General features: G+C 34.2%; 2 protein-coding genes across 2 annotated transcripts in view; one reads left to right on the plus strand and one right to left on the minus strand.

The window, feature by feature from the left end:
* The first annotated feature begins 5,546 nt into the window (after positions 1–5,546).
* Positions 5,547–6,248, plus strand: LOC136024685 (uncharacterized). The gene has a single exon (XM_065700103.1). The coding sequence runs from the start codon at positions 5,547–5,549 to the stop codon at positions 6,246–6,248; it is 702 nt and encodes a 233-aa protein (XP_065556175.1).
* A 3,214-nt stretch (positions 6,249–9,462) lies between these two features.
* LOC136024715 (AF4/FMR2 family member lilli-like) overlaps positions 9,463–26,218 on the minus strand; it is a 120,477-nt gene continuing 103,721 nt past the window's right edge. Inside the window, exons 15-17 of the mRNA XM_065700131.1 lie at positions 25,301–25,471; positions 18,904–19,042; positions 9,463–16,878 (exon numbers count right to left, since the gene is read on the minus strand). Coding sequence (XP_065556203.1) covers positions 16,730–16,878; positions 18,904–19,042; positions 25,301–25,471 — 459 coding nt within the window. The 3' untranslated portion in view covers positions 9,463–16,729. The remainder of the gene's footprint in view (positions 16,879–18,903; positions 19,043–25,300; positions 25,472–26,218) is intronic.

Genomic DNA, 26,218 nt, shown 5'->3' on the forward strand with positions numbered 1-26,218 from the left:
ATTCTAAAAACTTGGGAAGTGATCAATTCCGTCCTCAAACTTTCTTCTGCGGCTCCTTCTATCCCTCCAAGTATTGCAGTTGGCGATGTAGTTGTTGAGGGTGTTCAATCTACTCAAGAAGCATTTACTTCAGGTTTTGCCAATATTGGGAAATCTACCGCTTCCACATTCAGGTCTTAGCAATCTAAACCAGATTACAAATCTTACCTTATGCCGATTTGTCTCAAATTGATGGTGTTGTACCCTGCTTCTGATGTTGAAGTAGCCAGGATTGTAAATAGCTTGAAAGGTTTGTCGTCGCCTGGCCCTGATTGCTTTCCAACTAGAGTAGTTAAGTTCATTCTTCCTTCAATTATTTCTCCATTGACGAAGCTTATAGGTCTTTTTTTCAAAATGGGATTTTTCCCACTTGCCTTAAGCAAGCTATAGTGATTGTTTTATATAAAGGTGGACCACGAAACGATCCAGCTAATTATCGCGCTATATCTTTGCTGTTTGTTTTTAGTAAAATTTTCAAAAAGACCACGCTTTCCCGTCAATTTCCTTTTCAAGAGGGTAAAAGATTTTTTCATGATTTTTAGTTTGGCTTCCGAGCTAAACGTTCTATGGAGCATGCATGTGTAACTCTTTTAAATTTTCTCCACAGCGCACTTGACTCTGGCTAGATCCCTGCTGCTATTTTCCTGGATGTCCCTAAGGGTTTTAATTCTTTAAAGCCTGTGACTCTGCTCTATAAGTTATCACACAATGGTGTAAGAGGACAGGCTCATGCTTGGTTTGATTCCTATATGTCAGGTAGAACTATCTCCTTAGATTTCCTTTCCCGCTTTTTGTCTGAAATTCAGTTTGATTTTCCTCAAGGCTCTGTTCTTGGACCGTTTCTATTTTTTATTTATGTTAATAACCCTATAGCTATGGTTAAGAAACAGAAACCTACAGTCTGCTGTCGCCTTTGTCATCCTGAATCTGTCAATACTAAAAAAAGAAACCATCGCTTTCGTTGGATGAGGACAATCTCGTTGATTTTGCTGATGACAGTACCATTTGTACTGCAGTAGGAACTGAGTTTGAGATACTTCCCAAAATAGTGGATCTTTTTGCAAGAGTCGTTCTTTGGTTCGATGCTAATTGCCTCGGCCTAAATGTTGCCAAGTCAAGTTTATTAATTTTTCCCGTATTTCTTCGGCTTGCCCAGATTTAACTTATATGCGGCTTTCAAGAGGCTCTCTCTGTAGACCTAAGGATCGGTATATCCAATTTTCTTGGTATTCTTCTTGAAGAAACCTTTCATTCAAGGATCATGTTGGACTAATTAATATGAAGATCTCAAGGAGTGTTGGAATTTTGAGGAAGCCAAAACACATGTTTCCTGGATCAGTTTAAAAATTCTGTTCCATTTCCTAGTTCAATCCTGCGTCTCTTTTTGCCCTTCTTCTTTTTCTTCTTTTTTGAGACCACTATCTACAATATATCATAAAGTAAGAAGGCTTATTCAGGAAACAAATTGTTCTACAACTAATCCAACTAGCCTATTACTTGATTTGCTGTCTCTACATTTTTTCGTGCGCGTCATTCACTTTTCATCAACATTTTGGTGATATTCACACAGTCCTTCAATATACTCCTTCTTTCATCACTGATAGGTGTCTATGCATCATCTTCGCAATTCAAGGAATATGAATATTTTATTTACTCCGTCGGTGAGGTCTGACTTTAATCCACTCATTGCTTGTCATATTGTAAATATGATAACCTACCTGAGTCAGCTCAAGATTGTCACTTGTTTGGAATATTCAAAAGAATGTTCAGACATTTTTTATTGTCTTGATTTTTATGTATATAAATTATTATTTTTTGGATGAGGGAGGGGGACAGGGGCCCTAGCCTGGGTTAGAAATGTTCGTTGTGAGGGGTGTTGAGTTTTGTTTAATTTTTGTTGTGGCTTGGTTTCAAATAGGTATTTGGAAATTATTCTGTATGTGAAAGAGGCTGTTTACTCTTCAACGCCTCACTCATTACGCTAAATTTTTTTATTGTTTTAAGAAGTAGAGTTGTGACAAAGAGTCAAACTTTACCGTAAATAATCAAGTGCAGAGGAGGGGACAGCTGCGTTGAAGAGGCTTTCAACTATGCTGAACAAAATCGCTATCTCAGAATTATGATCAGGTAACCTTTAAGGAAAAGGTGGGTAGGAGGGGGGCAAGTAGCCGTCAAATCTGTTGGGTCACTTAAAAATGACACTAGAACTTTTAATTTGCATTTTTTTTTTCACATACAGAAATTATTCTGTATGTGAAAGAGGCTGTTTACTCTTCAACGCCTCACTCTTTACGCTACATTTTTTACTGTTTTAAGAAGTAGAGTTGTGACAAAGAGTCAAACTTTACTGTAAATAATTATGTACAGAGGAGGGGACAGCTGCGTTGAGGAGGCTTTTCAATAATGCAGAACAAAATGGCTATTTCAGAATTTCGATCAAGTAACCTTTAAGGAAAAGGTGGATAGGAGGGGGGCAAATAGCCCTCAAATCTGTTGGGTCACTTAAAAATAGCACTAGAACTTTTAATTTGCATTTTTTTCCACATACAGAAATTATTCTGTATGTGAAAGAGGCTGTTTACTCTTTAACGCCTCACTCTTTACGCTAAAGTTTTTATTGTTTTAAGAAGTAGAGTTGTGACAAAGAATCAAACTTTACTGTAAATAATTATGTGCTGAGGAGGGGACAGCTGTGTTGAGGAGGCTTTTCAACCATGCAGAACAAAATTGCTATTTCAGAATTTTGATCAGGTAACCTTTAGGAAAAAGGTGGGTAGGAGGGGGGCCAGTTGCACTTAAATGTTTTGGTCACGAAAAAAGGGAACTAGAACTTTTAATCAACATTTGTTTCCCTCTTTTTTGAAAATAAGGCCAATTTTCGCAGCCTCGTAACCTTTGATGGATAAGATTAATCTTGATGAAACTTACATATTTAAATTTACATAAAATTCTGATTCTGTTGATGTATATATTGGTATAAAAATTCTGTTTTTTAGAGTTTCGGTTACTGTTGAGCCGGATCGCTCCTTACTACAGTTCGTTACCACAAATTGTTTGAAAACTATGTCTAGATGAAAATACACTGACTTAAAGTCGAAACTGTCTTAAAGTTGCATATTTTGACCAACGATTTTTAATGTCAACACCCCTTTACCAAAGTTGCGCATTCTTATATTCTTAGAAATTCTTTTGAAATATTCTTAGAAATTCAAGACATATGCACAAAAAAAAAAAAAAACCAAACATTAAGAGATTTTAAGAGATCCCTCACCCCAAAAAAAATAATATAGGACTATCTAATAAACTGAATAAAATTCCAAATGTCTATTTGAAACCAAGCCACAACGAATAATAAACTGAACTCAACACTCCTCACAACAAACATTTCTAACAAGCCTAAGATCACCTGTCCCCCTCCCTCATCCAAAAAATAATAATATAAATTTAAAAATCAAGATGTTAAAAAATGTCAGAAAATTCTTTTGAAAATACCAAACGAGTGACAATCTTGAGCTGACTCAGGTAAGGTTATCTATATATATAAAAATAAGTTGTCTGTGTGTGTGTATGTCGAGTGACGTCATGTTTGTGTGTCGACTGACGTCATGTTTGTCGACTGACGTCATTATAAGGATTGAGCTGTATGCGTCATGAAGTTGTTTGTCGACTGACGTCATGTTTGTCAACTGATGAAATTACATACCGGGACACAAATGACGACCGGGACACAGGGAATATAAATGACGACCGGGAACCTCAAAGAGAAATTACAGACTGGGACACCCGGACACAAATCACGACCGGGACACAGGGAATATAAATGACGACAGGGACACAGGGACACAACTACAGCGGGGACGCCAGGGGCACAGGCGGGATATATAAATGACGACCGGGACACAGGGATTGTGCGAATAGAAATTACAGACCGGGACACAAATGATGACCATGACACTGGGACACAGGGAACATAAATGACGACCGGGACACTCAAAGAGAAATTACAAACTGGGACACCAGGACACAAATGACGACCGGGACACAGGGAATATAAATAACGACCGGGACACAGGGACATATCATTAGAATAATGTGGTATAGATCTGAATGCGGATTGTTTTTCCCATGGACAATTATATGTTGCATGTTCAAGAGTCAGTAAACCTGACAATCTATTTATATGCAACATATATATATATATATATATATATATATATATATATATATATATATATATATATATATATATATATATATATATATATATATATATATATGTTGCATATATATATACAATCATAAAAAATTCGTAAATAATATACTTTTTCTGCCAAAAAGTATCCCAGTGGACATTTTTTGGCAGAAAAAAGTCAAAGCCATAGATGGTTGTCTAAGCTGTGTTTCAACTTTTTGCCCTTTCAAAAGACTGAAGGAAGTAATGGCTGGTTCCAAACTACTCGTCACTATGATAATTACTTGAATAAAAGAACTGAAATGTGTATCTCTGCCAATATGAAAAATCGTGTTTATATAAACAAGGCGGTCAGTGAAGTGGAATACAAAAATCTTGAAAACATGACACCGATTATACAAAAAGTGATAGTCGGAATTAAAACTGCAGTTTACCGTGCTTCGGGTATACTACATTACTTCATGAGTGAGGTAAAGAGAATTTTTGACCATAAACTGCTAAATCATTTCAAAAATTAATGAGCGTATCAAATTTTAATACTGATTTATTATGTTCTGTAAAATTAGAGAGTAAATCCATCAAGTCTATCCCTGTAGATGTTATACCTAAGGACGGTGATTTGGATCTTGGGAATGGAGCAAAATCAAATACTAATTGGCAGAACTACAAGAAACTTTCGTGTGCTGACTCCTTACCTTTTCGAAAGACTCAAGAAAGTATTGGGTGGAACCAAACTACTTGTCAATATGATGATCACTTGAACAACAGAACAGAAATGTGTATCTCTGCCAGAATGAAAAATCCTGTTTATATAAAGAAGGCGGTCAGTGAAGTGGAATACAAGCAGCTTGAAAACTTGACACCGATTATACAAAAAGTGATGGTCGGAATTAACACTGCAATTTACCGCACTTCACCTATAATGCATTACTACATGAGTAAGGTAAAGAGAATTTTTGACAATGTAATGCTAAAGTATCTGCAAAAAGTAGTTGTTTTGGGGGAATTTAATAGCGTATACAAATTTATGTTTGCTGTTAGCATGCGGAATAGTAGCTTTTTCTTGAAGCCTCTCCAACCTGTTGATGCTTTGTATGCTGTAAAACCACATGTGAAAAGACACTTGAATTTCAACCAATTTCAACAAAGAGACGCAAGTTGAGATCGGTATGAATTTATTCTTGGTTGTAAAGATAGTTTATATGTGGAAACAATATCACATTTTGGCGACGAAGAACAGTATCACAATCCTAATAAAAATCTGTTCAGTAAACTGAAAAGCAAAATACACTTGGACTTAAGGCGAATTCAGGAAATGGCAGGGTTAGGAGTGAAAAAAAGTATGAGCCTTGCTAAAGCTGTGATTTCTCGAGCTGTATGTGATGGTGTGCCTTCAAACATTAGCTATGCTTCCATTGGAACCTGTAACCCGGTAAAGAGATTAAGGACAAGTATGGACATGTTTAATGATGAATACTGCTTGAGCCAGATTAAACTAGGAGATGGACGAAATGGAGGTGTCTTTCTTGCCAAAAGTAAATACAACGGAAGAAAAGTCGCCGTAAAAATTGTAAAATTAGAAGATCTGATCCGAGATGATATATCCGGAATTATTATCCCAGCGGAAATTTATTGGCTGAAAAAAGTCAAAGACATACCTGGTTGCCTAAAATATATTGACTTTTATGTTGACGAAAAAAATGCCATTATTGTTACCGAATTCCAAGAAAATTGGCTTAGTTGGAATGTTTTTATCAACATCATGATCGATTTTAAAGAACAACTGCAGAAACATGGAATAAGGGAAAACTGGTTCACTGAATGTCTAGTCCTTAAAATATTCCAACAAATAGTGTCTATAGTTGCAAAATTAGAAGAGTGTGGAATTGCTCATAAAGATCTAAGGGCAAATAATATGCTTATAGACGTCAATTTCAACGTAACCCTAATTGATTTTGATTTGGATAGAAAAATGGAAGATGAAATTACGAATCCGTTACTTGTTTACGATCGTTGATATAATGTACATTATGATATAATGTAGATAGTGGTCTCAAAAAAGAAGAAAAAGAAGAAAACACGAAAATACAGTATTAAAGCAAGTTCACACTTCGTTTTCACAATGGAGTCTCAGATAAATTATCAACTATTGGGTGAACTGTTCTTAAGGCTGCACAGATTTGGATCCCTTTTATCATATTAAGGCCAGTTCACGTCATGGCCAATAGCACAATCTCTATTGTTGCTGCCAAGTCCAGCTACTGCAGCACGGACCATACGATCTAACACTCTTAAAGTGCTGTGAAGAGTCAGCGATCCAAATTCATAGTCAAGAAGGATAAAAAAAGTCTTTAAAACGGAATTATAACTATATATAGTATATCGTGACATAACATAATGTTAATAAATAACTCCTCAAATTTTTTATTAGAAATTCTTAGGTAGCGTACCATTTTTTCAGATCTTTTTTACAATCAGCATATTCAAAGTTTATTTGTTTGTTCTAAGAACCTGTTCCTCAAATGGGGCCAGTGAGGAGGAGGAGGAAGACAGAATCATCATTACCATTATTATTATGAAGAGAAGACCGTAAAGTGCGTACATTTCAGCCTCATTTATAGAAGAAGAGACTGAAAATTTACAAAAAAAAAACACCTAAAATAATAACTCTTTTGGGTTGCATCGAAAACATAGAATCTCAAACATCAAAGATTGAGGTATGAATTCCAAATTAATAAGATTGAGGTATGGATTCCAAATTCCAGATAATTTTAATTTATTTACTATTATTTTTCAGTTTTTTGTTTACTATTATTTTTTTCAAATAAAGTATTGGTTTGTTTCTTATTATGTTTGAAAGCTAATTGATACTAAATTATTGTACATTTACTACTACTAGGATCAAAAAACCTAGACATAGTTTTGACAAATCAGATTTTTCAAAAATCAAAAATTTTTTGACAAAGATCAAAAATGAAATTTAAAATAAAAATCAAGCGGGAAGAGTTTTATGAAGTTTCTCGTCAGAGTATTTCGTAACTGCCCATTTTACGGTTATGTACAATATGACTCCTTCTCAAAGGAGTCAGTCAGTGCTTTTTATCAAGACATAGTTTTCAAACAATTCGTAGTAAGGAGCGATCCGACTCAGCAGTAACCGAAACTCTAAAAAACGGAATTTTGATACCAATATATACATCAACAGAATCGAAATTTTAAATATATAAGTTTCATCAAGATTAGTCTTACCCATCAAAGGTTACGAGGCTGCAAAAATTGGCCTTATTTTCAAAAAAGGGGGACACTAACGCAACTTAAAAGTTCTAGTGCCCTTTAAAGTGACCCAAAATATTAGAGGGCAACTGGCCCCCCTCCTACCCACCTTTTCTCTAAAGGTTACCTGATAAAAATTCTGAGATAGCCATTTTGTTCAGCATAGTTGAAAAGCCTCCTCAACGCAGCTGTCCCCTCCTCAACGCATAATTATTTACGCAAAAGTTTGACTCCTTGTCACAACTCTACTTCTTAAAACAGTAAAAACTTAAGCTTAAAGAGTAAGGCGTTGAAGAGCGAACAGCCCCTTTCACATACTGAATAATTTCTGTATGTGAAACAAACGCAATTAAAAGTTCTACTGCCCTTTAAAGTGATCCAAAAGATTAGAGGGAAACTGGCCCCCTCCTACCCACCTTTTCTCTAATTTTTACCTGATAAAAAATTCTAAGATAGTCATTTTGTTCAGCATAGTTGAAAAGCCTCCTCAACGCATAACTATTTACGTTAAAGTTTGACTCTTTGTCAAAACTCTGCTTCTTAAAACAGTAAAGACTTTAGCGTAAAGAGTGAGGCGTTGAAGAGGGAACCGTCCCTTTCACATACAAAATAACTTCTGTTCGTTTTAAGTTTTAATGTCGCTCCTCACTTTTAGTTTTAAAATACTAGTTTTTTTTACTTAATTTCTGAACATTTTTCAACTATTACAGGCTCAAATTTGGCTGACCGTACATAAAAAAAAAAAAAATTAACATATCAATGTTGGCAGGTTTATTCTGTATATGAAGGGTGCTCCCCATCTCAATACCTTACTCTTTACGTTAAAGCTCTTAGCACTTTAAAAAAAAGCTTCCTATTCTAATTAAAAGGTCCCCGTGTTTCAGTAGACGCTCTTAAAAAAGTTGGACAAACAGACAAACTTTAGGGTAAAGAGCAAGGTGTTGAGGAGGAGCAAGCCTTCATATAACTAATGATTTCTGTTCGCTTTTCAAATAAAGCCGGTAAATCTGGATCACCCTCTATGAAATTCACCCATCCCCCTCATGGAAGACGCCTCCGTGGAAATTTCATCCAACGTAAAGTGCACCCCCCCCCACCAGCAAATTCCCTTCAGACAATTCCGTCCTCGCTGAGAATCCTCCCTCCCTGTAAAATTGCTTGAGGACGATTCAGCCTGAAAAATTCTCCTTAGCATTCTTTAATTTGAATAAGACTTTAATCTCCAATCGGTTTCTCGATCAGTCTGGAAATGCATCCTTCCGTAGAAATTATTTCCCGGAAACCAAAACACGCGTAAAAAAGGCCCTGGATGGTTCCCCTGGAACAGAACGTAAGACCATCAAAAAGAATTTCTTATAGTAATTCTGTCAAATCCCCTAGTGTAACATTTCCCCTAGAATATTCACCTCCAAAAATTTTCCTCCCCAAGGAAGATTCTCCCTATAGAAATCCGCTCCGAGCCAAATCCCCCCCCCCAAAAAAAAATGTCAGTATACTTCCCAATAACAAATACTACACGTAAACAACGGGCGAATTTCATTGCTTACAGGTCTCTCCCCATGTGCTGTGGGGCGTCATTTTAAGCCAAAGGACATAATTTTTTGATCTTTCAACTATACTGAACAAAATGGTTATCTCAAAAGAGTAAAGAGAATACTTAGCTTCCGAATATTAAAACTTGTTTTGTAGCCAATTTGACCAAGTCCATTCTAAAATACAACTGAGGATTTTCCAAACTCAACAAATTCTTGACATTGTTCTACCATTAACCTTTATTACAATATCATTTTATACAATATGATTATTGGGGCAATTAATCTTCGTTTTGCGTTCTCCCCACTAGTTGTTTGATGGACTGAGCTAAGTTGGCACGTAAACGATCCAAACGTCTAGTGAAACGCTTACTGGGGCATTTCTGTCGCATAAGGAAATCTACTCAAACACAAAAGGCGACAAAATAAATATAACACGGTAGTTTAATATTACTTTTTTTTCGCACTGTACAAACATGAAATATAAGACAAGAAATAAAAAACTTCCACCAATGCAAAGCATGAGAGCTTATATATAATGTTGATAGATGGTATTTTGATATAGAAAAATACTTTTCCATGCACCCAAATCTCTCTAATTAAAGGGCTGCAAGGAGGCACACTAAAAAGATTCACTATTTGCCCTTTCCTCAGCCCTTTGAGCAGTAACTTCATAACAAATAAACAAAATAACATCTTTGTATTCTTTTAATAAGACGTAAACTAACACCCTTTATTATTTGCTAGATTATGACTAATATCACGAGTGGAATAGTTTTTAATATATGCATACATGTTATTCATCATATATTAATGCTCGGCTTATTAAATCAAAGCAGATACATAAATTTCGAGAAATTCTAGTTTATAGTTAGTAAAGATACATAAGGATATTGACAATTGATACATGTTGTATCTAATTTTAAATAATGTAAATTATACATGATGTGTTTTGATCTTAAACTGCCACTTTAACAAAATCTATTATAAAATCGTCACTGTCGATAACCCAACCCCGTCTGCATCACTTCATACAGGTCAATCCAATCATTAGCATAATGAGCCAAAATTAATTTGCTACTGCACTCCTTCGGGAATTACTTTTCAAATCAAATACATTTACGGAACCAACTTAATTCACAAATATCACCTGGCACCTGGTGAAATTACTTGCACTAACTAATTACTTAATATTGGCTTCCAAGCACAACCATTTCAATCCACAATGTTACACACACAAGATAACATGAGATTTCAATATTTTCCAACGAGACTTCCCAAAGCATTTTGAATTATCATTTTTTATAATATGTTTAGTTGGCTTGAAAAAAAAATGAAAAAGAAGGAATCTAACAGAACAGACTCCTCGCATGGACGCGTGTTCTTGTCATGACAATACATGACATTCATTAGCTCTATGACAATCTACCTTAGTTCTTCTGCCCTAGGAATGACGCATGGAAGGATAATAAATAGACTTATCTATTAACAAATGAACTAACATCATTTTTATACAATCCTAATAAAGGGGTTAAAGCCAGATTTGCCTCTCACTCAATTGGACTATCTATCTTGGCTTTTTCTACAATTAGCCATGATTTTATGCCCACAACTATTGCATTTTAACTCAAAAGTTTGAGAGGCATTTGAATTAAAATCGAATAGTTGTGGGCATCAAGCCATGTGGCAACTTACTGTGGCAAGCAGCATCTTCACGTATAGCCAATGTGAATTTTTTATAATCCTAGAATTATTTTTGGTTCGTGCAGCCGAGTCTTCACGTGAAAATGTATTTCATGGTTTTTACGACAAACCTCGCCTATCCTTTTTTGCATCCAAAATGTATGCGTTTTAACAGTTTATCGGGCCCCTTATAATATTTTATATTCGCCATTGAAAACTTTATCGGTTAGGGTTCATATAAATCATTAGAGGCTAATTAAAAAAGGGAAATTTTACAGAAACTGGCTTAATTTCCAAAAAGCTATCTTCTTGTACCTATGACAAATAAAAGTTAGGACCTGAAAATTATTTCTTTGTAGAATATGATTTGTTGGCAAAAAATATTTTAGGTGCTTAATTAAAGAAGCCCATTTCAAAAAGGACCATTTAAAAAATATTTCATATTTAAGCCAGCATGAAAAATTCAATAGCTTTTATTGTACTAAAAAGCACGAAAAATTCAGTGCATTTCCTTTTTTTTACACTTGGTCAATTTGGCCTTAGATAGGTTCATATTTTGAATATTTATTGAGGTTCTGGTAAACTAAAAAAGATTAAAAACTTCATTCGCTCATTACTGATGGCGTCCAGTTTGATGTCTAAACATATAGTTTAAAAACAAATACATCAACGGTAAAACCTAAAAATTTCCGAAAATGCATTGGGTTTGGTCGACTTCATACAGGTATTTCATGCGCAGCTTGAGCGTGGAAATACGAGGCTTGTATCAATGTCCAACATGCCCTATAAGCGGGAAGTCCCCATCCCACCACCCCCATGTATTGATTTATTCCCTTTGTATTTTCTTGCAATAAGAAGGTTGAGACTATCCACTGTAGAGGACAAATGTTGAAGAGTAACTACTTTGCCTAGTCAAAATATTCATGAGAGCAATATCACTTTTGGTAACTAAGTCTTCATAATTGACAAAATAAAGCCAGAATCAGACACAATGGAAAAAATAAGACTAAAAAAAGTGACTATCGTTTCATAACATTAAAAGGTCAAAATATGCAATAATTCAGTCTGAAATCATGAGGGAGTATTATCTGCAAATAGGAAAATAATTAAATCTAGCACTATTTTGAAATCTAAACGTTTGCTTTTCTTCTTCTTGGTCAACAAAGTGTTTACCCCCTAACGTTGGGCTGAATATAAACTTTTATAGCAGATTGAGCTGTATTTTGCCAATTGCCAGCAATTAATCATTCAAAAATAATTGGCAATAAACAGCAAAGTTTATTGCCAATTATTTATTTATTGCCAATTATTTCCTGCTAAATTTGAAATTTACCCAACGGATTATGAGGTTTGAAGTCCAAATTGATCGTTTAAGCTCTAAAATTAAAAGGGAGTATTATCCGTAAATAGTAAAAAAAAACAAAAAAAAACACACACACACACAAAATATTGTATGTTTGTTTTACTTTAAAAACATTTCCTATTCTAAAAGTGATTTCTTTTTGGTTTTGTTTCTTCTTTGGACAAAATCTTGTGTCATAGAAAACTCATTCTTCTTCCTAAAAGAAGACTAAAATAAGTATATAATTCTATATTATTCAAGTAATTTAAACCTTATTCTTTGATTAAGAGGTTCGAATTTAAGGACGGTTCTTGAAGGAAGAGGCTCTTAGGGTTAAGTTTATCTTCAAGTACAAAATGTAAGGTCTATTTAATTCAAAGAGGAATTTCAGAAGAGTTGTTCCTATGGCCAAGTTCTCCTTATCCTTCAAGTAATGAATTTAAGGACGGTTCTTGAAGGAAGAGGTTCTTAGGGTTAAGTTTATCTTCAAGTACAAAATGTAAGGTCTATTTAATTCAAAGAGGGATCTCAGAAGAGTTGTTCCTATGGCCAAGTTCTCCTTATCCTTCAAGTAATGTGATACTTCCTCCAAGCTCAGAATTTAGGGATAATTTTTTGATAACGGAGGATTTCCTTTTCATGGGTTTCCGTCACCAAAAACGTCATTCTTATTCATTCATATTTCTAATTTTCTTGCAAGCCTTGTGAATTCATATTAGGACGCGAGGGGGGGGGGTGTATTTCCCATGTGTCCACAAGCATTTCTACGGAGATGAGAAGAAGCAACTTCGGAGAAGGGGTGCCGATACTGAAAATTGTAGGTCAAAATATTTAGCAATAAGACGATTTCTTAAAAGAGGGTTGTTTTTCGACAAATTATAGAGGAATAACTCGTGGTCAGAATATTAAGCATAAGACGATTTGTTAGAAGAGGGTTATTCTTCGACAAATTACAGAGGGAAAATTCGTGGTCGAAATATTTAGCAGTAAGACAATTTCTTAAAAGGGGTCATTTTTCGCAAATTATAGAGTAATAACTCGTGGTCAAAATATTGAGCAATAAGACAATTCCCTAAAAGAGGGTTATTTTTCGACAAATTATAGAGGAATAACTCGCCGAAATAATCAGCAATAAGACAATTTCTTAGAAAAGGGTTATTTTTCGACAAATTATACATTAATAACCGGACGTGTGCAGATACGCGTATACAGATATTTATTTAAAAAATTCACACAAAAGAGAAATAAGGAGTCTAAACTAACCGCTAGAACTGAAAACTAAAATCTCTTCACACAACCATACAAGTAATGCATCCAGTACTATGGCAATTATTTCTGCTCCTGTTTTTCTGAAAGACACAAAAAAAACTACAAAAGAAATGCACAATAAACATTCAAACCCCTCCAATTCGTTCCCTCAAATAAAGGTAAGTCATGACAGAGGTAAGTCATCCATTTTTGATTGCAGCAGTTAAGCCACATCTGCCAAGAGAATTTTGTTCTGCTAACCTCTCAGATACTTGAACCATCCTAGCTCGTCCGTTACAAACTTTGTTTGAGTTTGCATGGCCAAACTATTTAGAATGGACTGGGCAGTCTTGCCGAACCTCGTAGAGCTTGGCTAAGAGATCCGAACAAATAACAGAATGCTAAAAACCAACTCGTACTTTCCAGAAATCTTCGAAAAACCATACAACCTCCCCCGTTTTGGGCCCGAGATAGCGATATTCAGTTTTCGAAATCTTGCATCATTAGAAAGTGGGAATTTCGTATTTTTTATTAGAAGGAGCAGATTCTTTTTTTAAGTTCAGAAAAAGGCAGTCTCTTAAAAAGTTCTAGCTTGCCTATTAGGATAACGTTAACATTTAGCTCAAAGGAATTGTCATTGAATAATTCGGTCGCTTGGGGAGTTCTCAATGGTGCCAACCGCTTTAATTTTGCCCAGGGAGAATCCACGAACGGACCCTTGATCTTTGAGACGATCAACCACCGCTGAAGCTTGTAAAATGATTTTTTAGGCGTCGCATCACCTTAATAGATTTGGCATCTGTGGAGCTAATTAATTCCCTTCGTCTAGTTTAATTGGCTTGGCGTAAGGATGGCTCAACTAGTGCAATTTGACTTTGGTCACAACCTCAAGGTGGCTTAACGCTATTTTGCTCAAGTTTCTACAAATATTAGTCCGTTTGCCATGGCGCTACTATGTATTTTTCGATTTTTTTTAGGCGACTTCATTGAAATTCGAATAAAAAATGCTAGAAACACTAAATTACTCTCTTAACTATGGACGAAAATAAAATTTGACAATGCTTTGAACCGTGCACACACAAAGTATTTTTGAGTAAGGAGAAATTCCTTCAAAAGCACCAGGAAATGCAATGCAGTTGCAATAGAACTAAAAAATAAAATAAACTTTAAATCAGAGCCTAGTAGGATCAAGTAAATCAGAGCCTAGTAGGACCAAGTTTAATTCCACCACCAAATACTGTTTTGAGTAAATGATCAAATGCAAAAAAAAAATTATTTATGATGCCTATATCTTAAAGTTTAGTTTACCTAAGGAAAAAAAAATCTGAAATTAACAAAACACGAATTTTCAGGGTTTAGCTGCGTCAGACTTGAAATAAAAATCAAAATGACTCAGGTTTTTACGAGGACAACGAAGGGGGACAAGAAGGCTTTTCGGGATTTCAGCTCAGTGTTACAAAATAAAACTTTTAAAAATGCATCGGAATTTTTTTTTATCTACATTTTCGTTACGTTTTAAGAGTAGGAAAAAAATTTGGGGGGGCAAGGGCTCAAACCCTGACCCCACCCCACCCCCCAGAATACGACCTTGGTGGGCTAAGCAGTGGTAAGAAAACTAACAATATCTGGGTGTTCGTTCCAAATATTCAGATTTGTGGGTATTTTCCCGAAATAATGTTGAGTGGACGGAAATCTGTTTTCAGAGAGTTTTAAGTGGACTATCACTTACATCTGTATTCGGCAACGCAAATATTTATGAACTATATTTGCTTATCTATTATTTTATCCATGAGTGAACATATAAGCCAAATTATAAATTTTCCATAGTTTAATGCGCAATTCCGATTAGTTTAAAAGACAATCGAGTTAGGTATTATTTACCTACTTAAAACATATTTGCTAAAAAGATACAGTCAATATTTCAAAAGAAGAAAAAAGAAGAAAAAATACTCCCTAAAAACTAAAAAATCTTAAAATAGGGAACAGGTTAAGACTAGTTGTAGAGCGAAAGCTGCGATGGCAGAGTGTTAATTTTTGTGCTAAACAATCCAGTAAGAAATTGACTAATTAGAATTAGGCATGGCACGACACACATTGAACGTGAAATGTTGCCAATGGAATGCATTTGACACATTTTATTATTGTCGATAAATTATTATCGGTTTCTAACTTAACTTTTCTACATCATATATAAAACATATACTGACAAGAATTAATGGTTAATCATTTTTTGCCTAGGATAAAGACGCACACATTTTCGCCCTGAATTGCAACAGTCTCCCCTCAAATCACTCAAAGAGAAGTAAATTTGGTTAATCAATCAAAATTCCATTCGTCAAATTATTAATTCTATTGTTTTTTACAAATTGATTTCATTTACTCACTTGTTATTGATATAACTTATTAAAAATTGTTTCTTACTTTCCCAAACTTGTAGCTTTCTAAAAAAAACTACTTTCCAAAAAAAAAATTCCGGATTGTGATGCTAAGCTTAAACATGATAAGAAGCTTAAATCTCCTTTATCAGCAAGAAAAAATATTTCAGAAAAGCAAATTGGTAGTGTGTTTTATTTTATTTGTATATTTTCATCTAATAAGTTATTTAAACGTCGGGATACTGCAAAGAATTCCTCAAATATTCATAGTAGATACAATTACATATTATATTATAATATATAATATTGTAATATTATATTATAACATAAAAAAACGTTCATAAATAATTCCTAAAATGTTTACATTAGAAATTTGTAGGTTGTATGCCGCTTCTACTGTACTTTTTCACAATCAGCATCAACAACGGGACTTAATAAAAAACAATTTTAATAATTAGCAAAAACTACTGTCGTGTAACTAACATTAAATGATAAATTTGATAATTAATGATAATTAAATGATATTTGTCGTATTTAACGTTATCTGAAAATTAACTTAGTTAACTGGCATTGGTCTTAGACCAATAGGCTTGCACATAAACCAAGGCTCAAATGTAGCATTCATATATATATATATATATATATATATATATATATATATATATATATATATATATATATATATATATATATATATATATATATATATATATATATATATATATATATATTTTCAGTATTTCTTGTCAGTATTCAACGCGAGCAATTTGAGGAAGAAACAGACATCATGTAAACCAGAACAGAAAAACGAATTGTTTATGCATTTGGGTAACAACAAGCTCGCTCGCAAAAAGTCACGAAAAAGTTATTTTAAAAAAGAACCCCTCTTCATATACGTTATCTATATCTAAGAAATATGAAAATACGGTATTAAGGCAAGTTCACACTTCGTTTCCACTATGGAATCTCATATCAATTAGCAACTATTGAGTGAACTGTTCGTAAGGCCGCTAGGCTGCACAGATTTCGGATCACTTGTTTCATATTAAGGCCAGTTCACATCGCGGCCAATAGCACAATCTCTATTATAGTTGCCAAGTCTTTCTACTGCAGCACGCACTATACGAACTAACTCTCTTAGAGTGCTGTGAAGAGTCAGCGATCCGAATTCGTGGTCAAGTTGGATAAAAAAGTCTGTAAAACAAAATTATAATTATATGATATATATTACGGCATAAAATAATGTGAATATATAATTCCTCAAATCTTTATATTAGAAATTCGTAGGTAGTGTACAATTATTTCAGATCTTTTTTTTACAAAAAGCATATTCAAAGTTTATATGTTTGTTCTAAGTGCCTGTCTCTCAAATGAGGCCAGTGAGGAGAAGAAGGAGGAATGAACCATCATCATCATCATTACTATTATGAAGAAAAGAAGAAGAGACTGAAAATTTATACAAAAAAAACCTAAAATAATAACTGTTATGGGTTGCATCGACAATGTAGTATTGTTCTCAAACACCGAAGATTGAAAGACGGAACATTAAATTCCAGAAAATTTTAATTTATTTACTATTATTTTTCAGCTTTTGTTTACTATTATTTTGTTTTAATTATTTTTTTGGTTTATTTTATTTATGTATTAGTTTTATTATTTTATTAATTCGTAGGTCGTGTATTGTTTCTTTGGTACTTTTTTATCAGCATATTCAAAGTTTATCAGTTTATTATAAGTGCCTGTTTCTCAAGTCCAGTAAGAAGGACTAAATCATCATCATCATTATTATTAACTAATGAAAAAAAAGACTAAGTGCGTTCCTTATACACCAGCATCATTCCAAGAAGAAGAGAATGAAAACTTTAAAAAAAACTAAAATAAGAACTCTTTTTGGCTGGCATAAAACGTAATACTGTTCTCAAAGATTAAAATTGAGAGATGGAACACTAAATTGCAGAAAATTTTTATTTATTTACTATTATTGTTTAAACATATTAGTTCTGGTTTGTTGCTAATTATATTTTGGATGTTAATTGATACTAAATTATTATTGACATTAATACTACTAAAATCCAGAAATATGGGCCATTTTTTGACAAATAATATTTTTCAAGAGCAAAAAAAAAAAAAAAAATCAAGCAAGAAGTTTTACTGAATTTCTTGTGAGACTATTTTGTTATTACCCATTTTTGAGGTTATTTACAATCCCTTCTCAAAAGAGTCCAGTCAGCGCAGTTTTATCTAATATAATTTTGTTTGAGCTAAGATAACCAAGGAACTGACTTAGCTTTACAGTGTGGTGTCATAAGGATTTGTACCGATCAAACGAAAATAGCGGAAAGTATTTCCCTTTACGTCTGTTTCTAAGATGTCTACAATACCCGTTGGAGACAAAATATTAGAGAAAAACAAGCCCCCCCCCCCACCCTACGTATGGCCAAATTTCAAAATATTAATTGCCGGAAACAATAATTCGTTGATGTATTTTTCTTTCCCGCTTGGATTGGCAGTGTAAATAGAAAAGACTAAAACAGAGAGAAACCGGGCAAACCTTCTCTCCTGTAATGAATTTAAAATAATATAGGCTTTTCTCTAACAGGATATAGGCCAAGTGTGTAGATTAAAATACATTTATTCACTTTAATAGCTTTAAGCTAAAATGAGAATATAATGAAAAGAGAAATCATCAATGTAACAGCACAAACACAAAAAAAAAGAAAAAAGAAAAAAAGAAAGAAAGGAGATAGAAGGAGAAAGGGAAAACTGTTTTCCTAAATTAGTGGCTAATATAGACCAGCACTTGAACAAGACCTTAACCCTACTCATCCATACAACCACATAGGTCAAACAGCATAGCCGTACACAATCAACCATAAAGAATAATCCTTGGACAGGCAGTCATGTCGTCAATAAGTATAAGTCATCATTTACCAAACAATAAAAATCCTAAAGACAAATAATTCAGAGGCAACAACCCAACAAAAGGCTCATCAGGAGAATACACATCAGGAGAACAACAAATAAAATTTCAATAAAAATGAAACCTAATATAGAAAGTAGGCTAATATCTCAAGATTTACACAGCGAGATATAAGGAAAAAAGACAAGCAATGAAATAAATGGTTAAAAAGACAAACAAAATGCAAAGTAGAACGGTGGTAAGTTATCGTTACTTACTGACAGCGTAAAAAAAATAGTAAAACAAAATTATTTACTTACCTTCAGAGTGAGTTCTGAAAACCATTTGGTCTGCCTGGTCCCAAAGATCAAGAGATGCTTGCAACAATCCTACATTATGATGGTTCCTCATTAGAGTTGAATGAGTGGGTACTGGAACCGGTATAACCATAAGAGATGACTAAAAAATAATATCTATTTTATCTATAAATTTTTGTAAATGTCAAATCGATCTGATTGGATATCAAATTTCGGTATGATCTTGTATTTAAATTTTAGGTAGGGGGGAGAATTTTATCACACTAATATAATCATTTCCCCTTCTAACTTTGTGCTGGTGAGCATATGAATATAACCTTCAATTTTAAAATCAAGATATTTCTGCAATAAGACGGGGGCGAAAGTCCTCAGTAACCATACTGCAAGCTCAGTCCAAAAACTTTTTTAAGATTAAGGGTGGGTTATGGGGGTAGATCACCTCTCCTTATGGATCTGAAAGACCACTCATGAAAAGGGGTAAATTGTCGCCTAAGAACATGCATGTTTTGGGCATCAGGCATCAGCACAGGAATTTGCTTGCTCGTGACTCAATTGCATTTGGAATCTTAAGAATTTACACGACATTTAGCAGCTTACAAGGCAATCCCGTAGAAGGTAAAGAATACGTGCATTGGACCTATCGGCAAACAGTCCCTAAATCAGAACCAATGGGTGTATTTGGTGAAGAGGGTTGAAGTATCCGTCGCAACTTAGTAAATGAACTCCGGCCCACAGTAAATAAGATGTGAAAACGCATTTTGAAAAAAATTTGTCAAGTGAGATAGAAAGACCATTTGAAGCTGATTCAGACAATAGTAACAGTTATTTCCTTGATATTAAAGGTAAAGGTTTGTTCTGAAAAAATTAATTCATGAGAACTTTGAATCTAACTAAGAATCGCCAAAGCTGCGTATAACACTCTGATTTTGAACATCCATAGATAAATAAAGGCTCACTCTCCATAAACTTGAAAGAAGAAGAGCGATCTTAGACTTAAAATTAAATAAAAAAAAACAAGTTTTTTTAACTGAAAGTAAGGAGCGACATTAAAACTTAAAACGCACAGAAATTACTTCGTATATGAAAGAGGCTGCTTCCTCATCAACGCCCCGTTCTTTACGCTAAAGATTGACTCTTTCTCTCAATTGTTCTTTTTAAAACAGTAAACAACTTTAGCGTAAAGAGCGGGGCGTTGATGAGGAAGCAGCCTCTTTCATATACGAAGTAATTTCTGTGCGTTTTAAGTTTTAATGTCGCTCCTTACTTTCAGTTAAAAAAACTTGTTTTTTTTATTTAATTTCTGAACGTTTTTGAATCAATGCATGTTTTGATTTTGGCTCTCCGCAGAGGAATAATCAAAACGAAATTTGCATATTATTTTTTTTTGGGCTAAATGGCTTTCTCATAATTTTGATCGAATGATTTTGAGAAAAAAAGAGCGGGGGACGAAGCCTAGTTACCCTCCGATTTTTTGGTTAATTAAAAAGGCAACTAGAACTTTTAATTTTTTACGAATCTTTTTATTGGTAAAAGATTTACGTAACTTATAAATTAGCTTACGTATAGAACTTTTGTATTCTCATGTTTTTATTACATATATGAGGGGATTCGCCCCTTCGTCAGTACCTCGCTCTTTACACTAAAGCTTAAATTTTATCCCAATTTATTAAGAATGACCCCTGAATCACAAAAGCCGTAGAATAAATAGTTGAAATTACTAAAAATACTTTAGCGTAAAGAGCGAGGTATTAGAAGGAGATGAGCCCCTCATATGGGTAATAATTTCTGTTTGTTTTAAGTTTTATTGCTGTTCCTTACTTCCAGCTTAAAAACCTTTTTCACAATTATTTTTTAATTATTTTTTTTAAATAATGCTAGTAAATCCTGCTCTCCCTTCATAGAAATTAACTTCTCCCATGACAAATTCTCGATGGAAAATTCCTCCAGCATATCCCCCTCTTCTCAACCTTTCCCCCCAACCAAAAAAAATCCTCCTGAAAACGCCTGTATACTTTCCAATAACCATTACTATATGTAAGCACAGGTCAAAGTTTGTAACTTGTTGCCCCTCCCATGGGGACTTTGGGGGAGTAAGTCGTCCCCAAAGACATAGTTATAAGGTTTTTCGACTACGCTGAATAAAATGGCTATCTCAGAATTTTGATCCGTTGACTTTGGGAAAATAATTAGCGTGGGAGGGGGCCTAGGTGCCCGCCAATTTTTTTGGTCACTTAAAAAGGGCACTAGAACTTTTCATTTCCGTTAGAATGAGCCCTCTTGCAACATTCTAGGACAACTGGGTCGATACGATCACCCCTGGGAAAAAAAACAAAAAACAAATAAACACGCATCCGTGATCTGCCTTCTGGCAAAAAATGCAAAATTCCACATTTTTGTAGATAGGAGCTCGAAACTTCTACAGTAGGGTTCTCTGATACGCTGAATCTGATGGTGTGATTTTCGTTAAGATTCTATGACTTTTAGGGGGTGTTTCCCCCTATTTTCCAAAATAACGCAAATTTTCCCAGGCTCGTAACTTTTGATGGGTAAGACTAAACTTGATGAAATTTATATATTTAAAACCAGCATTAAAATGCGATTCTTATGATGTAGCTATTGGTATCAAAATTCCATTTTTTAGAGTTTTGGTTACTATTGAGCCGGGTCACTCCTTACTACAGTTCGTTACCACGAACTGTTTGAAACCCTCTTTAAGATAGTTCACGAGATTTTTGGGAACGTAAAAGACAAGCTGGTTCAAATAAATCCCCAAAGCAACACAAGATCGCGCAGTCTGCAATTGGAGCCTGTGAAGATGAAGATTACAAGATATAATTCTTACCATCATTCGTTCATACCCCGAATCATCAGGATCTGGGACAAACTGACATTCTCAGTCGAAAAGATGAAATCACCGGAAGCCCTCTCCAATAGCCTAAACATAAACATACCATATCTCTAGATTTTAAACGTAGGACGACTTTAAATGGCAATCGTGCCGCAGTCGATCCGCTCTTTGCCCTGCCATAACATTTTTCTTTTAATAAGGTGTCAGTTATGTGGAAATTTTGTATTGAGAGGCGCGAGGAATAAATTATTATATGACTCTTGGGGAACTTAATTCAACGCCTGGCCATGCTTCAGACTGGATAGATACTCTACTTGTGACGGAACCGAAAATCAAGCCATTCGCAACTATATTCAATAGAACAGCATATGGTAAATAACTACAGTAAATAATAAACACTAATTAAAAATATCTATAGCAGATAGAACAGCCATACTAAATAGTACACAAAATGCCAAAAAAATAAGCACAGCAAAAGATATAGAAGAAGAAACTATGGAAAAAAGAAGAAACTACGTTCTAAATTATGAACATATCACGATTAAGAGTTGAAATCTATGGATATACTGACTTGGCAGGATGTCTGTCACCCCTCTCCACTCTCTCGGGCCTTCATCCCTCCCCAATAAAGGGCTCGGACCTTCAAAACAGCCTTTTCCAATCTCGGTAATTCAATCATGAAGATATCCTTGGATTACCTTTTAGGCGATTTATTTTATTATTAACCCTTGTTCTCAACTCACTGACTTGTTTGTACTTTTTTTTCACAGTAATTACTAAATTTGTGAGTGATTTTTCAACCACTTTCGAATGTTCAAAAACTTCTAAAATTTTATAGGTTTATGCACTTCAAATGACACTGCAATAATAAAACATCAAAATTCCTCCTTTGTACCCTCCCCTTGTATAAATAATAAACGGACGATTGGGCACTCTAAAAGTGTAATAAATGTAAATTTTTATGTATATATTTGTTATGTATATATGTCCATTTATATTTTGAGTGTATATATATGTATCAACATAATATGTATATATAGAATACATAAATCAACCCTTGAAAAATCGGCGATATATGAAATATTTTAAAACTCTTGTCCAAACCGTTTTGCGTCCCTTATTTTTGCTTATTTTCATAAATTCTCGAGAAAAAATTCCACTTTTTAGTCCATTTTCAACCCATGTTTTCAAAAAAATATTTTTATTATTATTAAGAAGATAACTTACATCTAAGAAGGCTCAACAAAGGAAAATTTGCAATTATTCTAAATAATGATTTGATATTTTGACAAGGGATACAACAATTCAAAAACCTTAAAAAAGAAACCAAAAGTTTAAAAAGGAAAGCTTAGTACATGTTTTTATTAGAAATCGGACTAGCTTCAAAAATCAAAGATCTTCGGAAAGTTCAGTATGAAAAGACATTAAATTGCTTAAAGAGCAAATAACTAGCAACTGCAAAAATCTGTATATATCAAACAGTTTGTGGTAACGAACTGTAGTAAGGAGCGACCCGACTCAATAGTAAACAAAACTTAAATTTTTTTATACTAATAGCTACATCAAAAGAATCGCATTTTATTGCTGATTTTAAATATATAAGTTTCATCAAGTTTAGTCTCACCCATCAAAAGTTACGAGCCTGAGAAAATTTGCCTCATTGTAGAAAATAGGGGGAAACAACCCCTAAAAGTCATAGAATCTTAACGAAAATCACACCATCAGATTCAGCGTATCAGAGAGCCAAATTGTAAAAGTTTCAAGCTCCTATCTACAAAAATGTGCAATTTTGTATTTTTTGCCAGAAGGCAGATCACGGATGCGTGTTTATTTGTTCGTTTTTTTATTTATTTTTTTCCAGGGGTGACCGTATCGACCCAGTGATCCTAGAATCTTGCGAGAGGGCTCATTCTAACGGAAACGAAAAGTTCTAATGCCTTTTTTAAGTGACCAAAAGAATTGAAGGGCACCTAGGCCCCCTCCCACGCTAATTAGTTTCCCAAAGTCACCAGATCAAAATTCTGAGATAGCGTAGTCGAAAAACCTTATAACTATGTCTTTGGGGACGACTTACTCCCCCACAGTCCCCGTGGGAGGGGCTACAAGTTACAAACTTTGACCAGTGCTTACATACAGTAATGATTATTTGGAAGTGTACAGACGTTTTCACGGGAATTTTTAGGTTGGAGGGGGTTGAGAAGAGGGGGATATGTTGGGGGAACTTTCCTTGGAGGAATTTGTCATGGAGGAAGAAAATTTTCATGAAGGGAGCGCAGGATTTTCTAGCATTATTTAAAAAAACAATGAAAAAATAAATATGAAAATTTTTTTTCAACTGAGAGTAAGAAGAAGCATTAAAACTTGAAACGAACAGAAATTATTACGCATATGATGGGCTTACCTCTTCCCAATACCCCGCTCTTCACGCTAAAGTATTTTTAGTAATTTCAACTATTTATTCTACGGCTTTTGTGATTCAGGGGTCATTCTCAAGAAATTGGGACAAAATTTAAACTTTCGTGTAAAGAGCGAGGTACTGACGAGGGGGTGATCCCCCTCATATACGTAATAAAAACATGCGAATACAGAACTTCGTTACGTAAGCTAATTTGTAAGTTACATATATCTTTTACTAATAAAAACATTCGTAAAAGTTCTAGTTGTCATTTTAAGTAACCAAAAAATCGGAGGGCAACTAGGCCTCCTCCCTCGCTCCTTTTTTCTCAAAATCATTCGATCAAAACTAAGAGAAAGCCATGTAGCCAAAAAAAAAAAAAAAATGCAAATTTCGTTTTAATTATTCATCTGCAGAGAGCCAAAATCAAAACATGCATTGATTCAAAAACGTTCAGAAATTAAATTTAAAAAAAAAGTTTTTTTTTTAACGGAAAGTAAGGAGCGACATTAAAACTTAAAACGAACAGAAATTACTTCGTATATGGAAGGGGCTTCTTCCTCATCAACGCCCCGCTCTTTAAGCTAAAGTTTGACTCTTTCTCTTAACTCTACTTTTTAAAATAGTAAAAAAGTTTAGTGTAAAGAGCGGGGCTTTGATGAAGAAGCAGCCACCTTTGAAAAGGTGTTCTATGAAAAGACATTAAACTGCGTAAAGAGCAAAAAACTGGTAATTGTAAAAGTTTTTTTTATATATTTTAACAAGGAGTACAGGGAGTAAGGGATTACAACAATTCAGAAACCTCAAAAAAGAAAACTAAAAGTTTGAATCTCAGTAGATATTGTTGTTAGAAATCAAAATTGCTTTAATCAACAAACATCTTTGAAAAGACAGCAAATTGGCTGAAATATTCTGAGGTTAGAAGAAAAGCGACAACAAGAATATATATATTATATATATATATATATATATATATATATATATATATATATGTATATATATATATATATATATATATATATATATATATATATATATATATATATATATATATATATATATATATATATATATATATTTAATGCCTCCTTTCCTCAGCAAGCGATAATTAATAGCATTGCTGGAGACAGCTCTAATAAATCAATAGCCCAACTCACGTGTCCAGGTTCATCTAGAAGTCTTCCGGAGTCGTTATTCCGACTTCCAGGGTGAAAACCTCCACTTGATTGAGAACCAACACTATTGACGCTGCCGCTCGGTGATGGAGTAGGGGATATTAGATTTGTCCCAACACGGGGTATCTCCGCTGCAGGAAGAGGAACTATATCCTGAGAAAAAAAAACACTTATACCTCACTTATACAGCACATATACAATGCTTATACTTATACAACATGAAGAAATACAAACATAAGCATCATACATGTTTAAGGCTTATGTTCCCAGTGTAATGTCAGGATGTCGGTTTCCTTTATTCTCCAGCTCTCTTGTTCAGTCTTTGTCTTAATGAAAAAAGAAGAGAGATTAACGCTTATACATCCCCCCCCCCTGCCCCTGTATACCCACTTTCTTTTTATGCCAAAAGGATCATGGAGATTACCATTTATCTTATTGAGATAACCATTTATCTTATGAGGACTGTTTGCTTTTCAGGAACGAATGGGCTATGTTGCAGCATTACACATATTTAAGACTCATGTTCCCTGTGTAACGAATGGGCTATGTTGCAGCATTACACATATTTAAGACTCATGTTCCCTGTGTAACGAATGGGCTATGTTGCAGCATTACACATTTTTAAGACTCATGTTCCCTGTGTAACGAATGGGCTATGTTGCAGCATTACACATATTTAAGACTCATGTTCCCTGTGTAATGTCAGGGTGTTCCTTTTGATAGATAAAAATCATTCTTATTATCATTCCATATAATGGCAGAAATTCAGCTCTTGCCGAATTACATTTATAAAATTTGGTGTACATGGTTTTTAAATCGAAAGTATGTTGAAAATTGGTTAAAAATAGCTGAAAAAAGGACAAATTGTCATATTTTTCAAGCAAGCTTAGGTCTTCCCCC

The sequence above is a fragment of the Artemia franciscana genome, chromosome 3, assembly GCF_032884065.1.
Source record: "Artemia franciscana chromosome 3, ASM3288406v1, whole genome shotgun sequence".
Taxonomy (NCBI): Eukaryota; Metazoa; Arthropoda; class Branchiopoda; order Anostraca; family Artemiidae; genus Artemia; species Artemia franciscana.

Excerpts from the sequence above, each read along its gene's own strand:
- LOC136024685 (XM_065700103.1), top strand. The coding sequence starts at position 5,547 with ATGGCAGGGTTAGGAGTGAAAAAAAGTATGAGCCTTGCTAAAGCTGTG.